Raw genomic sequence first — 11873 nt, forward strand, 5'->3', positions numbered from 1 at the left:
AGCTTTCTTTATTCCATCTGAAACTGCATCATGTCTTTGCAATTCTCGAAGCTTTTAGGAGGGTTAATATTGGGTGTAAGTTGCAGCCCACGTCTTATGCAATAGGCTAACCACAGAAGACTCTTGTTGCCTTCTGCACTGTCGTTTATCGTCTATGGCTGCATCCATTACGAGCATATCCAGGATCATGGTGGTGGGCCGTCTCGCGAGTTCCATATCTGCAAAGCACCATTCGTGGCACCATCGTCCGAGACATTCAGAAACTACACAAACAATATGGCCCAGTCGTCCGGATTGCGCCAGATGAACTCTCATACATCACACCCGAGGCCTCGAAGCCAATCTACACGTCAAACCCGGAGTTCTCGAAGGATCCGATGCATCTCCCGCCATTCCACAATGGCGCCCCGGGCATTCTTGCTGCTGACCATGCTCACCACCGCAGGTATCGCCGGCTTCTGGCCCACGCCTTCTCTGACAAAGGATTACGTGCGCAGCAAACCATGATCCAGCGGCATATTGATCGCCTGATCGGACGCCTACACGAGAACTGCGCAACGGGATCCTTGGACATGACGGTCTGGTTTAACTGGGCCACATTCGACATAATCGGTGATCTTGCGTTCGGGGAATCGTTCGGATGCTTAGAAAGGACGGAGACACACCCCTGGATTGCATCGATTCAGGGAAACGTCCACGCGATCCCCATCCTCAATGCTCTGCGTCGTTATCGACTAGTCGGCATACTCGGCCTGCTTGCTCCGGCAAAACTGCTCGAAATGCGTCGGCGGAATGCGGAATTCACGGCAGATAAAGTCGATCGCCGGTTGGAACATGCAGCAGTCACGCGAGGTGATTTGTGGGACTCGGTCCTGGCAGACAGGCCGGATGGCGAGCCTCCAATGTCCCGCGCTGAGATGGTCAGCAATGCCAGTGCAATCGTGTTGGCGGGCAGCGAGACATCGGCGACTCTCCTAAGTGGTTGCATATGGCTATTACTGGACAACCCGGTGTATCTCCAGCAGCTGACCCGCCGCGTTCGGTCTCGATTTGCCAGCCCTGCAGAGGTCGATCCGCAGACGGTTACACAAGTCGAGGGGCTGCAGGCTGTGCTCGAGGAGTCACTCCGTCTTTACCCGCCGGTTCCAATGCAGAGCAATCGCATTGTTGGACCGCAAGGCGCATTTATTGCAGGAAAATGGGTTCCTGGAGGGGTAAGCATATGTTCAATATTGAATCACAATGTCTTTGTTCTGTTTTCTCGCCTTGGCTGTTATCGTCAGCAATATCTCACCACTCTGGTGTGATGGTTTCACTCGCTGACCGAGGTCAACAATTACAGACCTCTGTCGCGGTCCAGCAGTTTGCAGCATGTAGGTCTCCCGATAATTTCAGGCGCCCTGACGAGTTTCTCCCGGAACGGTGGAAAGGACAGGGCGAGTTCGCCAAGGATCACCGCGAGGTAGCCCAGCCGTTCAGCATGGGCCCCCGCAACTGCATCGGCCGTCAACTAGCTTATACTGAAATACGGCTCATCCTGGTTCATATCCTCTGGCATTTTAATTTACGGCTCGACCAGACGCGCATGAAGGACGCGGACTGGCTGGCGGAGCAGGGGATCTGGATTCTGTGGGACAAAAGTCCGCTGTGGGTCGTGTTGGAACCAAGGCCAAAGAAGTAAAGTACGATGCGCCAACAGGCAACAATGGTCTAGATGAGGTTAAAGTCGAGTAGCAGATCTGATCGGTCGCCGTCTGGTGCCAGGGTCCAAGGCGTGTACCTTCTACAGTAACTCTTTCAGCTGCGGGGCAGTGCAGACTCACAGACCATGATGAGTGACTTTCCTGCCGACGAGCTTATCGGTTCCGTGCCAATAATAGACCAAATCTCTGCATCACGGTGCATGGTAGTATACATGACAGGAATGTGTCCCAAAGTAGAAAATGAATGTGCCAACCCCAAGTAACGCTTACCCAAGGCGGACTAGTGCGCCTCCGAAGAATCCTCAGGTCGAATCTGGCCCGAGCCTCATCAGAGTCCCACCAATAAGGACCCTTTACTGTTGCGATCCACAACGGGTCCCTCCGCCGATCGCTACCGGAAGCAGATCACAGCTGCAGGACACTTGTCACTCCAGATTGCACCATAACCAACGCCTGCATTTTAATCAACAAGTCCACGCTCGGTTATCGAAGCCCACGGCTAGCCCCGCCGCTACCCCAGCTGAATATCCTGTTTGCTTACCCCTCTCTCCCCCCACCTGCTGCAGCTCGCCAATGTTGCATTCCCCCCATCAACGACCTCGTTCATTCGCTACTTGATACTTCACTTCAAGCCCAGTTGCGGCGCTGGCCGGTGCGTAGATTTCTCGAGTGAGGACTAGTCCACCTGCTGAGTCTCTTATAGCGGTTAGGAGGTCGATGATCTCTGTCTTACTCGGCAGTCGCTCGTTGGTCAGTTGTAGCAGGGACATTTCGCGAACGCGCACCATCGCTTCTGTTCCTTGGTCGACCGCGCCGGGCGGGGGAATTACCAAGACAGTTAGGATAAGGCGGGAACTAGACTGCGCACGAAGGACCTGGAGATGGGCCTGCAGTTCCAAAATGGTCTGGCTGCGTATGGTGGCCCACGAAAGAGCTGAGGATGGTGAAGGAATCCGGAGAATGTAAATGGCTGCACCTAGGACCGTTTGCGAGGCCGCCGCTGGGCGCGTCTGCACCGTAACGCGACTGCTGATTGACGACGGTAGGTGCGAAGTCATCCAAGATGGGCCGCCCATGCCACCGTCTGATCCCGCCATCAATCCCGAGTGGCCGTTATTTGGGGAGCTCGTTTGAATTACAAACTGGAGAGCGGGTGCCAGTGCGGCAAGCTTGGCCACGGTGGCTGTCGACTGAGGGTGGACCTATATGATTCACCATATGGTTAGATGAGCCTATTTCTGGAAAGGGTCCCATGCTGCGAGCTGCTATTGGGTGCGTTGTGCTCACATCGACTACCGTTGCTGCCCCGATACCATCCCAATCTATCAGCCTAAGCACCTCATCGATGGCGGAGGGTTCATCGAGAATCCCGTGGGCCAGATAAGCTGCGAACTGGCGGTGGGTCTTGGGCTGAGAAGGATCGAAATGCACGGCTGACAACTGGTCATGGTTGTACGGAGCGGGCTGGTGCGCCGTATGGGACATCTTCAAAGCCGCCGGTACCGCAACTTGAGCGAGGAATAGCGCTGCGTCTAGGAGGTCTGGCTCCGTGACAAAGGAGGCTGACAACGCAGTGTGAGAAACATGCCCGCTAGTTTGCTCTCGAAGGAAGCCTGCGGTCGTCATCAGGCGCACCACTCGCTGCAGATGATCCACGGGGACATTGCTGATGCCGGCGACTTCTTCAAAGGCGACCTCTCCATCGAGCGGGATGCAGGCCAACACCTGGAACTCGCATAGCCATTGTAGATTGGCCAGTATTTGCGCCTTTCCTCAGTAACATGTCAGCAAGCTCCATACAGAAACGAAAATCTGAGGACCTTTGCTCCTCGAATGCAAGGGGTTGATCACTCTGAAGATACTCACCTGTAACACAAGCTGTCGCAGAAAGCTTGCTGATCCGGTTCTATCCATTTTGTACCGCGTTTCGCAGTGCTGTATAAATTTCTGACTTTACGAGTTAACGAGAGAGGGGCTCGATGTCGAGAAGGGTGGCGACTTGCTCCAAGGAACGCCTCCTCCTGGTCCGAGGGAAGGCTTGACGGATTGCAAGAAGCAAACCTGATCGCATATGAGGACAGTCCAGCCGATCACGGTTGGCAGTTGCTGGAGGTGAGAAATATAGCCGCTAAAGATAACCCGGGCAGGCTCATGCAGCGGCCGCATTCGGGCCCCGCATACTCTTGCTCAATCTCAAGGTTACAGTCCAGGATGGTCCCAATCCCTGGACATAGTTACTCCAAGGATTGCTGACTTGGTATTCTCGTATCACCCTGTAGCCGATATCGTGCCTTCCATCCCCGCCAGCAAGGTTGCCACGGGCACTTGGCCGGCCACAGCACAGCTTACTACCCCAGTCCTGACGTCCAGCCCATATGACTGGTATATATCAATATGCAGCAGCAGTCGTGTCTCGCGGGTCAATTTCTCTTTACGGGCTCGGATCTTCTAGGTCCTATGCTATTCAACATCCATGGAGTCCACCACCGCAGCCCAGCAGCATGTGCCCGCACGTTTTACAGGCCCCGGTGGAGCGCAAGGCACCCGGAAGCTACGTGAGAGCTGCATTTCCTGCTCCAGATCCAAAGTGAAATGCGACAAGGAGAAGCCCACATGTGGTCGATGCGTCCGACGTGGCCTCCCTTGCGAGTATATGGTATCCCGACGCACCGGCCGCACTCGAGTCATTGGCGTTGAGAGGCCACCGACGACCACAGCAGCGACAACGACGACGACGGGGACGGCGACGGCGACGAGAGGGACAATGACAGTTGACTGTTCCCTTGCTACGACCACCGTGAACCATACGAGCCCGCCTCATCGAGCAGGCACCGGCAGCACCGCAGCGCCTTCTCAACAAGCCCTACCAGCCGTAACGACCCAGACTCCAGCTATCATAGCCAGGGCTTCACCCAAGCCGACACATCTCCAGTCTCCGCCGAGCGACACTGAGCTGTGGAACTCAATTCTCTCCCCGAATGCATCCAGCTCCACCGATCTCTCGTCCCTCCTTTCCGTAAACACCGATATCACGCAGCTGTTTGCCTCCCTGTCTCCTTCGCAGCTCGATGGCCCCGATGCCATGGATACCGACCTGCATGCGCATGTTTTGGGCGAGATATCGGTCGCCGATCCATCCTCTCTCATGCACGAGTTGGAGGGTCCAGAGCGTCCCCCGCTGCCCGACTCTATAGCGAAGAGCCACCCTTGTTGTTTGGCACTCTGCTTGGACATTCTTTTGCGATTGTTCCCGAATGCACAAGCCAGCTGCGAGCGGCCTGGTAGTCAGGACGGGTCTGGGAGGTTCTGCACGATTGAGTCCGTCATTGAGGACAACAAGCAGATCATAGACACGGTCCAGACCGTCCTAGAATGTCGCTGTGCGGAGGACGAGTACGTCGCCACCCTGGTCTCTCTCATTGTCTTCAAGGTCATGGGGTGGTATCTCGCCGTCGCTCGAGATCGGTCGTTGGAGCCCATACGGGATGACGATTTCAGCTGGGGGAGTGGAGGGAGCAGTGGTTCAGATACTCGTCGGCACTCCGCCTCGTCGTTCGAGGAGCAAGTGCTGCATCTACCCACTATTGTCGGTGGCTACTGCGTCGATGGTCACCACCAAAGTCGGATGGCGGCCCAGTTGGTGCTGAGTGAGCTATACCGCGTACAGCGTCTAGTCACCCTGGTGGGACGTCGACTAGAAGCCATCCGACACCGTTCCCTCAACGCTGATTCCACCGGCACCTCCAGTTCCGCCTCAAGCAGTGTGCCAGATTCAGGGGGCGGGCTGTCAGGGCTGGGCAGAATCCCAGCGGTGCCCTTGTCGTCCACCACGTTGTCTCACCTGGAGGACGACTTGCGCAAGCGACTGCGCGCCGTCTCGTCGGAGACTATCAGCATTCTCCGACAAGCTTGAGAAGCCTTCCAAGGCCACTTTCGCGGCAGTAACTGTCTCTGCTTTAGTACTCATCCGCTTGCGGATCCCTTGGCTGGCCGGAGAAAATGGTATTAATGCGTCTGCCCGAACGAGCTGTTAATCAATCGAGAGTACAAGACTACACTGTAGACGGGCTCGCTGCCCGATGCACAAGATGGCATTATCTTTGCTGTGGAGAGCCAGGCCACTGTAACGATGCCCATGCATTCTTTACCCAAGGCTAGTAGATTTGCTTCCTGACATCAGCGTACCTTACCTGGGTACGCTCTACTACTTGTATTGTTGCTAAGCGTGGCGTACTGGTTGACATTCAAATTAAATTTACACTGCGCCTATGGACACGGAAGATAATATTTGACTGTAAATATATATACATATATATATATATATATTCGTAGCTATCAGAAAAACTACCAAGCAACATCTGAGCCATCTGAGAAAAGAATAAAACGCCCAGAAACCGTCGACTTGGTGGCCTCAGCCATCTATCTCCGTATCAGCACCACTCCACAAACTGGTGAAAGAAGGGGACAGGAAATACCCTGGCACAAATTCCGGTTACACTCTCCTCGATGGTGGTCGGCGCCTCCTTCCGCCCAAACAACCTGGCAGCCTGGGCGCCCATGTCGGATTGGATATGTCTGCTCTGGTCAGTCTGCGTGCTTGGCCCGGGCGTCGGGCAGCATCGGCCCATCCACACATACCCTGGATCGATGATGTACGCGAGCAGCCACTTATTCTCAAAGTGGAATTTGCGCACGAGGTAGCACGCTGCCAGCTTGGAGAGCGCGTAGTTTGTCAGTGGCGCCCGGGCACAGCTTTCCAGCTCGGTGATTGTGCTGATTGGTGCGCCAATGCAGATGAATTGCGGTGGTCTGTTGTTTTCTGCTCCTGCTGCTTGGAGCATGAGCCTGGTGGCCTGGAAGAGAAGAAGGACGGCGTAAGCGTTTATTTGCATGTGTGCTTCGAGGTGCTCAAGAGGCATGGTGGATGCTGGCCCGTAGTTTGCGGCGATGGCTGCGTTCGCGATCACGACGTCCAAATAGGTCAGTCCGTGATCTTGCTGAAGTAATTTAATTGCGTCTTCGGGGTCGGTTCGAGACGCGCAGTCTAACTGGACGAGTATCAGCTCGGAATTGTGCCCTCGGGGAAGTGCATCGAGCGTCGCTGCTTGGGTGGCCACATTGCGAAGGCCAGCGACGACGATACTATTCGGTCGCAGGAGAAATGCAGCAATGAGTCCTTTTCCCAGGCCTATGATCGTTAGATGAAATTATCTCTTGAGAAGAAGCTGGAGATTTCTTGCCGCGGCTTGCACCGGTCACTAGATAGACGGTCTTCCGGTCAACTGAGCCATTCATGGTGGATGCTAAAGTAGATTCTATGCTTGTCCTACAGCATGTTGTGGAATGCATACTTTGCACTTTCTTATGTAGGTCAGCGCTCTAGGCTTGAAATCTCGCTCGCTGTACGATCGGGGATTGCATACTAAGGGAAGTACGGCTCCAGGACTATGGATGTACGCCCGGAATTCCTTGTTGTGCGAACAGGGTCTATGGACAGTTGATCAGTATAGTGCCGGAGCACATCCTATTCTCTTTTTCTGTCTTTTCTTCTATTTATTTCTTTTTCCCTCAAAAAACATGCGCTTCAATCAATACTTCAAAACCAAACCAGTCTCCGACGGTCCGACCCATGTCTATGCCTTGTCAAACACACCCAACAGAGTAGCCCCGAGCAAAGTAAACATAGGGGCATAGGACCAGTGACCCCACTGACCATGTCCCCAAGAGTAACAAATTATCCCATCAGCGAATGCCACCGCGCTGCCTCCCACCAGAGTCCAGCCGGCAGCTTTCGGTGTGCCGTAGGCAGCGGCGATCCAGGTGGCGAACCCCCAGAAAATGTCACGGACCCCGTAGGCGTAAAGCAGGCTTTCGACTAGCTGTCTTTCGGCGAGGGTGGTGGGCATCTCCCACTCGAAGAAGCTGAGAGCGTGTTCAGGGCGGAAGAGGGCGTTGACGCCGAACCCGACAGCGATGAGAGCAAAGGCCTTGGTGCCAAGCTGCAAACCGGGATGCTGAGAGAGTGCCATGATGATTTTTAAGGTACTGGTAAAACAGAGCGACTGTCAAGGGTCAGCCGAAGGGTGGGCGTAGTCGCAGGCTCGTGTGCTTACTGAGGAAGTGTGGGATAACGGATGAAGGATGTAAGATTATCAAGTTCAGCGGGTTTGGAAGATAGCAAGAAGATAAAATCAGCACCTGAGTAGCCCAGAGGAAGAAGTCCACGTTTTAAGGGGGACAAAGGGAGGAAATGCGAGACAGGCCGAGAGGACGGAGAGCGCAAACAAGAAGCGCCGATGCATCACACAAAGGCCCAATCCCTGCACCACCAACCCTTCACTCCTGGGACCAGGCCTCAGGTTCTCTCAAAAAGGCATTCTTGGCCCCAGGCACTTTCTTTGTCTTGACACTAATTCTCTGCTCCACCCAACCATCAGAATGCTGCCAGCCTTGTCACTCATACCACCCCTTGCGGCCCCAGCATAACCCAGATAGTACTGGAGCTGTCATCGGCTGATTCTTCCTGTTTCTATCTCGGTCTTCTCTGTATGCGCTCTGCCTCGTCCCGGCACTGCGGCTGAGGTCACGGCACAGGGACAAGCTGGGTTTCTATTCATAGCCTGCGGGCAAGGACAGCCAACCCATCACCTGAGGGCAGGGATCAAACGCAGGCACGCTGGCCTTGGCCCGTAAAAGCAGCCACAGGTCAAAATATCATGGTTCCCATTCGTCGTCGCTCTTGTGGCAGTACCGTCATTTATAGAACATCGTGCAGAAACCTTGTTTCTCGCCTAGCCGTGCTACTTTTGTCGCGTGGCCCCCATGTTGTCTCAAACTACACTCTTCTAACACTGAGGTTCGTATTCTCAGATCACATCTAGCTTGAGGCTTACGGGCGCTGGGCGTTTCCATCATGCTCGAGGGCTTTCATCGCCACTCGAGGCGCACTGGAATACGGTGTCGGCGGTGCTGGATAGTGTGGATTGGCTATCAGCGCAGCCTCGTAGATGGAAATAGAATCAATAGAGAGAACACCTCGAGGCCTATATAACCGGGCATTTGTCGCCTGGATGCCATTGTTCCTTCTCCAGCAAGAACAGTCTCATTATCATTTTCTTCCAAACAAAACAACGCAATACTTTGTACAATGATGTTCAAGGCAACTCTCTTTGGGGCTTTGTCCGCATTCTTCCTCCTTGGCTCCGCACAGGCAGAGCTCGACTTCAATCAATGGCATCCAGCTGGGCCTGGTGACTTGCGCTGTGGCTGTCCGGCTATGAACAGTCTGGCTAACCACGGCTTCCTTAACCGCAATGGAAGCAACATCACCGTTGGCGAAGTAATCCCCCTGATGCAAGAGGTTTTCCATCTCAGCGAGGAGCTTGCCACCATTGTTACCGGGCTTTCTGTCCTTTCCGCTGACGACCCTGCCTCGGGCGTCTTCGATTACGGCATGCTAAACCGTCATAACATCTTCGAGCACGACGCATCCCTCACCCGCAAGGATTGGTATCTCGGAGGCGACGGCCACACCATCGACCCAGTTGCCTTGGAGAAGTTCCTTGGCCATTTCAAGGGCAAGCAGTGGATCGACCTCAACGATGCCGCCGCGGCCCGGTATGCGCGGGTGCTTGAGTCGCGACTGAAGAACCCTAGCTTCCTCTACCAGGACCAGCAAGTCATCACGACGTACGGCGAGACCATCAAGTACTTCCGCACGATGGTAGACCCCCGATCCAACAAGACATCGGCCGAGTTCGTCAAGATCCTGTTCACTGAAGAGCGCCTGCCCGTCAAGGAAGGCTGGCAACGACCGAGAGAAGAAATCAGCGGCTTCTCCCTAGCCAGCGACGTGGTGCAACTTGCTCTACGTACACCAGAGAACCTGATGGGCAAACCCTTCGACCAGCGGCCCTTTGCTGAGCAAGCGTTGGACCCCCTTCCATGGCAGCGTCCTCCGGTCTGGTCGCCGCCCAAGTTTGGCAAGAGGGCACAGGATATCTCTGAATTTGCAAAACGATTCGCCAAGAAAGCTCTTTCTTTCCGTGCATAGATGATTTTTGTATTCTTTTCTTTCTTTCTTTTTTTTTTTTTTTTTTCTTTTTTTCCTGTTCATTTTGGTTTCTCGAATGGATTGTGTGCTACGACATTCGATATATATATATGCGACTCCCCTCCATTTACATAGATTTTTTTATATAACACAAGCCAATAATTAATAGGCTTCTTGAGATGAATACAACATACCGAATTTTAAATTCCTTGCTCTTGTTGTCAATCTCACCTGAGCCACCTCCAAGAACAGACCGTGTTGCGATGTACTGATAGAGTGCAAGTAAGCTGCAGACTGCAACGCTAACAGGATCGTTCGGACCGCGGCAGGAGCCGTGATTGGCGAACGCTTCGGCTGCCGGACAACCGGAGTCGCTGCGCCGACTCTGCTGGTCTCTGGCAGTCGGCGGTCGGCTGAAGAACTACCGCGCCAAGCACGTGACTTCAACGCGCACGCGTCACTCTCGCGTCCACAATCAACAGTCAAGTCAACATTCATGCTTTCATTCAATCAACTACTGCAGTGTAATACAGCATCTCCGGTCCCGAGGGACGCCCGCTATGAAACTGTCTACCACTCGCATGCTCTCCTCCGTCACTGACTCCCCCAGTCGCGCTCCGGCACACTCGCGGAAAAACATCGCCGCCGCCAGACGCATCTCCAGGCGCCCGAGATGGATGCCCAGACACTGCCTTGCCCCATACCCAAACGGGTTGAATGCAAGCTTGGCCTGCTCCGTCATTCCAGAATCTCGCAGCCAGCGGGTGTGATCGAACCTAGTTGAGTGGTGTAAGCTTTTGGTTTATCCGCTAGTTTCGATGGCTTCTACTTACGTGTCTGCGTCTTTCCAAACATCCGGATTTCGCTGGAGACTCCAATTCTGCGTCACCACCACCGCATTCTCTGGGATAAAATAGCCTCCGACAGTTGCGCCTCCGGGCGGTGGACTTCGAGGCATACATCCCGGGGCCGCCCCGTACAGTCGTAAGCTCTCGTCGATGACCGCATTCAGGATCGGAAGCCGCTCACAGGCCAAGTCCGTTACCTCGCCTTCGAGTGTTGCAACTTCGGTCTCGACCTGCTTCTGAAGTTCTGGCCGACTCAATACACACCAGAGAAGGAAGGTCAGGGAAATTGCCGTCGGGTCTGAGCCCGCCAGTAGTAGAGCCCCTGCGTCGGTTATGATGTCCGTGTCGGTCAGGCTTCCTTCCTCCAACGCTTTGTTGAATAGATTGCTGGGGGCGTTGCTGGCCGACTTCACCTCTCGGGCCCGCGATACAACATCGCCTCCGGCAGCGAACATCCTTTCCTGGGAGTAAAAAACATCCTGCAGCTGGGGGACAACCCAGGCTAACATTCGACCAATGTAGTAGCCTGGTGGGGCAAAATGCTTGAGCAAATGTGCGAGATCTCCCATCCGGCGCTCTAGCATGAGGACAAAGGGCTCCTTTACTCCCTTGGCAACTGTACCTGCGCCGCCACCGAACGTAAGCTGGCAGACTACTTCGTTGGCCATGAGTGTCCACCATCCCATCACCTCGGCCTCCCCCTGTAGCGCGTCGCGCTTGATTCTCTGCACAGTCAACTTGGTGATTTCACGGACCTTGGGCTCCCACTCATTTCGTAGGCTCTGCAATGTGAACCCCCGAGCGTAGAGCTTCCGACGCGCCGAATGCAGTTTGGCGTCCCGGAAATTGAAGATATTGTCTACCGGGCCTGGCGACAGAAGCGCGTAGAAGGGCGCTTTGGTGAAGCCCGATCCCATGCGGTGGATCTCTCGTCCTGCGGCAGGCTCTGCTACGTCGATTTCCTGCGGTCCAATGCGGACGATTGGCCCGTATTGTCGGTGCAGGGAATGAACGTAGTGGATCCTGTTGTTGGCAAACACAGACCATGACAGACGAAGTCCCGTTAAGGATGCATACCATGGCCCCGGGATTCGTCTGAGCGGACTGAAAAAGGCAATTTGTATAGTCTAAGTGTGTCAGTCTCGATCTTGCTCACGCTTCTGGGTGGCCCACTTTGATCACACTAATGACCATTAAACAATTGCCCACATAGTTCAACAGTGTGAGCCATTTTATGTTCAGAAGTATCGCAACGACTTCTTTGACATC

General features: G+C 54.3%; 7 protein-coding genes across 7 annotated transcripts; 3 read left to right on the plus strand and 4 right to left on the minus strand.

Moving 5' to 3' along the window:
• Nucleotides 1-30: 30 nt before the first annotated feature.
• Nucleotides 31-1681, plus strand: ASPVEDRAFT_26329 (cytochrome P450; the record flags this gene model as incomplete). Its single annotated transcript, XM_040809888.1, has 3 exons — nucleotides 31-75; nucleotides 117-1214; nucleotides 1343-1681. 3 exons carry the CDS (start codon nucleotides 31-33, stop codon nucleotides 1679-1681), a joined length of 1482 nt encoding a protein of 493 aa, XP_040665286.1.
• A 612-nt stretch (nucleotides 1682-2293) lies between these two features.
• On the minus strand, nucleotides 2294-3617 carry tpcD (trypacidin cluster transcriptional coactivator tpcD; the record flags this gene model as incomplete). The annotated part of the gene is made up of 3 exons (XM_040816984.1): nucleotides 2294-2905; nucleotides 2991-3470; nucleotides 3570-3617. 3 exons carry the CDS (start codon nucleotides 3615-3617, stop codon nucleotides 2294-2296), a joined length of 1140 nt encoding a protein of 379 aa, XP_040665287.1.
• Nucleotides 3618-4176: 559 nt separating this feature from the next.
• Nucleotides 4177-5616, plus strand: ASPVEDRAFT_26331 (Zn(II)2Cys6 transcription factor; the record flags this gene model as incomplete). Its single annotated transcript, XM_040809889.1, has 1 exon — nucleotides 4177-5616. One exon carries the CDS (start codon nucleotides 4177-4179, stop codon nucleotides 5614-5616), a length of 1440 nt encoding a protein of 479 aa, XP_040665288.1.
• Nucleotides 5617-6047: 431 nt separating this feature from the next.
• Nucleotides 6048-6998, minus strand: ASPVEDRAFT_50954 (uncharacterized protein; the record flags this gene model as incomplete). The annotated part of the gene is made up of 4 exons (XM_040814401.1): nucleotides 6048-6122; nucleotides 6179-6278; nucleotides 6342-6891; nucleotides 6944-6998. The coding sequence occupies 4 exons, from the start codon at nucleotides 6996-6998 to the stop codon at nucleotides 6048-6050; spliced, it is 780 nt and encodes a 259-aa protein (XP_040665289.1).
• Nucleotides 6999-7336: 338 nt separating this feature from the next.
• ASPVEDRAFT_26333 (DUF4267 domain-containing protein) lies at nucleotides 7337-7732 on the minus strand (the record flags this gene model as incomplete). Its single annotated transcript, XM_040809890.1, has 1 exon — nucleotides 7337-7732. One exon carries the CDS (start codon nucleotides 7730-7732, stop codon nucleotides 7337-7339), a length of 396 nt encoding a protein of 131 aa, XP_040665290.1.
• A 1118-nt stretch (nucleotides 7733-8850) lies between these two features.
• ASPVEDRAFT_81141 (peroxidase family protein) lies at nucleotides 8851-9756 on the plus strand (the record flags this gene model as incomplete). Its single annotated transcript, XM_040816985.1, has 1 exon — nucleotides 8851-9756. One exon carries the CDS (start codon nucleotides 8851-8853, stop codon nucleotides 9754-9756), a length of 906 nt encoding a protein of 301 aa, XP_040665291.1.
• A 28-nt stretch (nucleotides 9757-9784) lies between these two features.
• ASPVEDRAFT_38938 (cytochrome P450) lies at nucleotides 9785-11868 on the minus strand. Its single transcript, XM_040811801.1, has 3 exons — nucleotides 11778-11868; nucleotides 10590-11731; nucleotides 9785-10532 (listed from the first exon to the last, which is right to left on the minus strand). Exons 1-3 carry the CDS (start codon nucleotides 11796-11798, stop codon nucleotides 10271-10273), a joined length of 1425 nt encoding a protein of 474 aa, XP_040665292.1. The 5' UTR covers nucleotides 11799-11868; the 3' UTR covers nucleotides 9785-10270.
• Nucleotides 11869-11873: the final 5 nt, after the last annotated feature.

Source organism: Aspergillus versicolor (assembly GCF_001890125.1).
Source record: "Aspergillus versicolor CBS 583.65 unplaced genomic scaffold ASPVEscaffold_2, whole genome shotgun sequence".
NCBI classification, from domain to species: Eukaryota; Fungi; Ascomycota; class Eurotiomycetes; order Eurotiales; family Aspergillaceae; genus Aspergillus; species Aspergillus versicolor.

Coding starts and splice junctions, on each gene's coding strand:
- ASPVEDRAFT_38938 (XM_040811801.1), bottom strand. CDS start 11,798: ATGGTCATTAGTGTGATCAAA. Junction 11,732..11,777: donor TGGTCATTAGTGTGATCAAA/GTGGGCCACCCA, acceptor TGACACACTTAG/ACTATACAAATTGCCTTTTT. Junction 10,533..10,589: donor GTTTGGAAAGACGCAGACAC/GTAAGTAGAAGC, acceptor CCACTCAACTAG/GTTCGATCACACCCGCTGGC.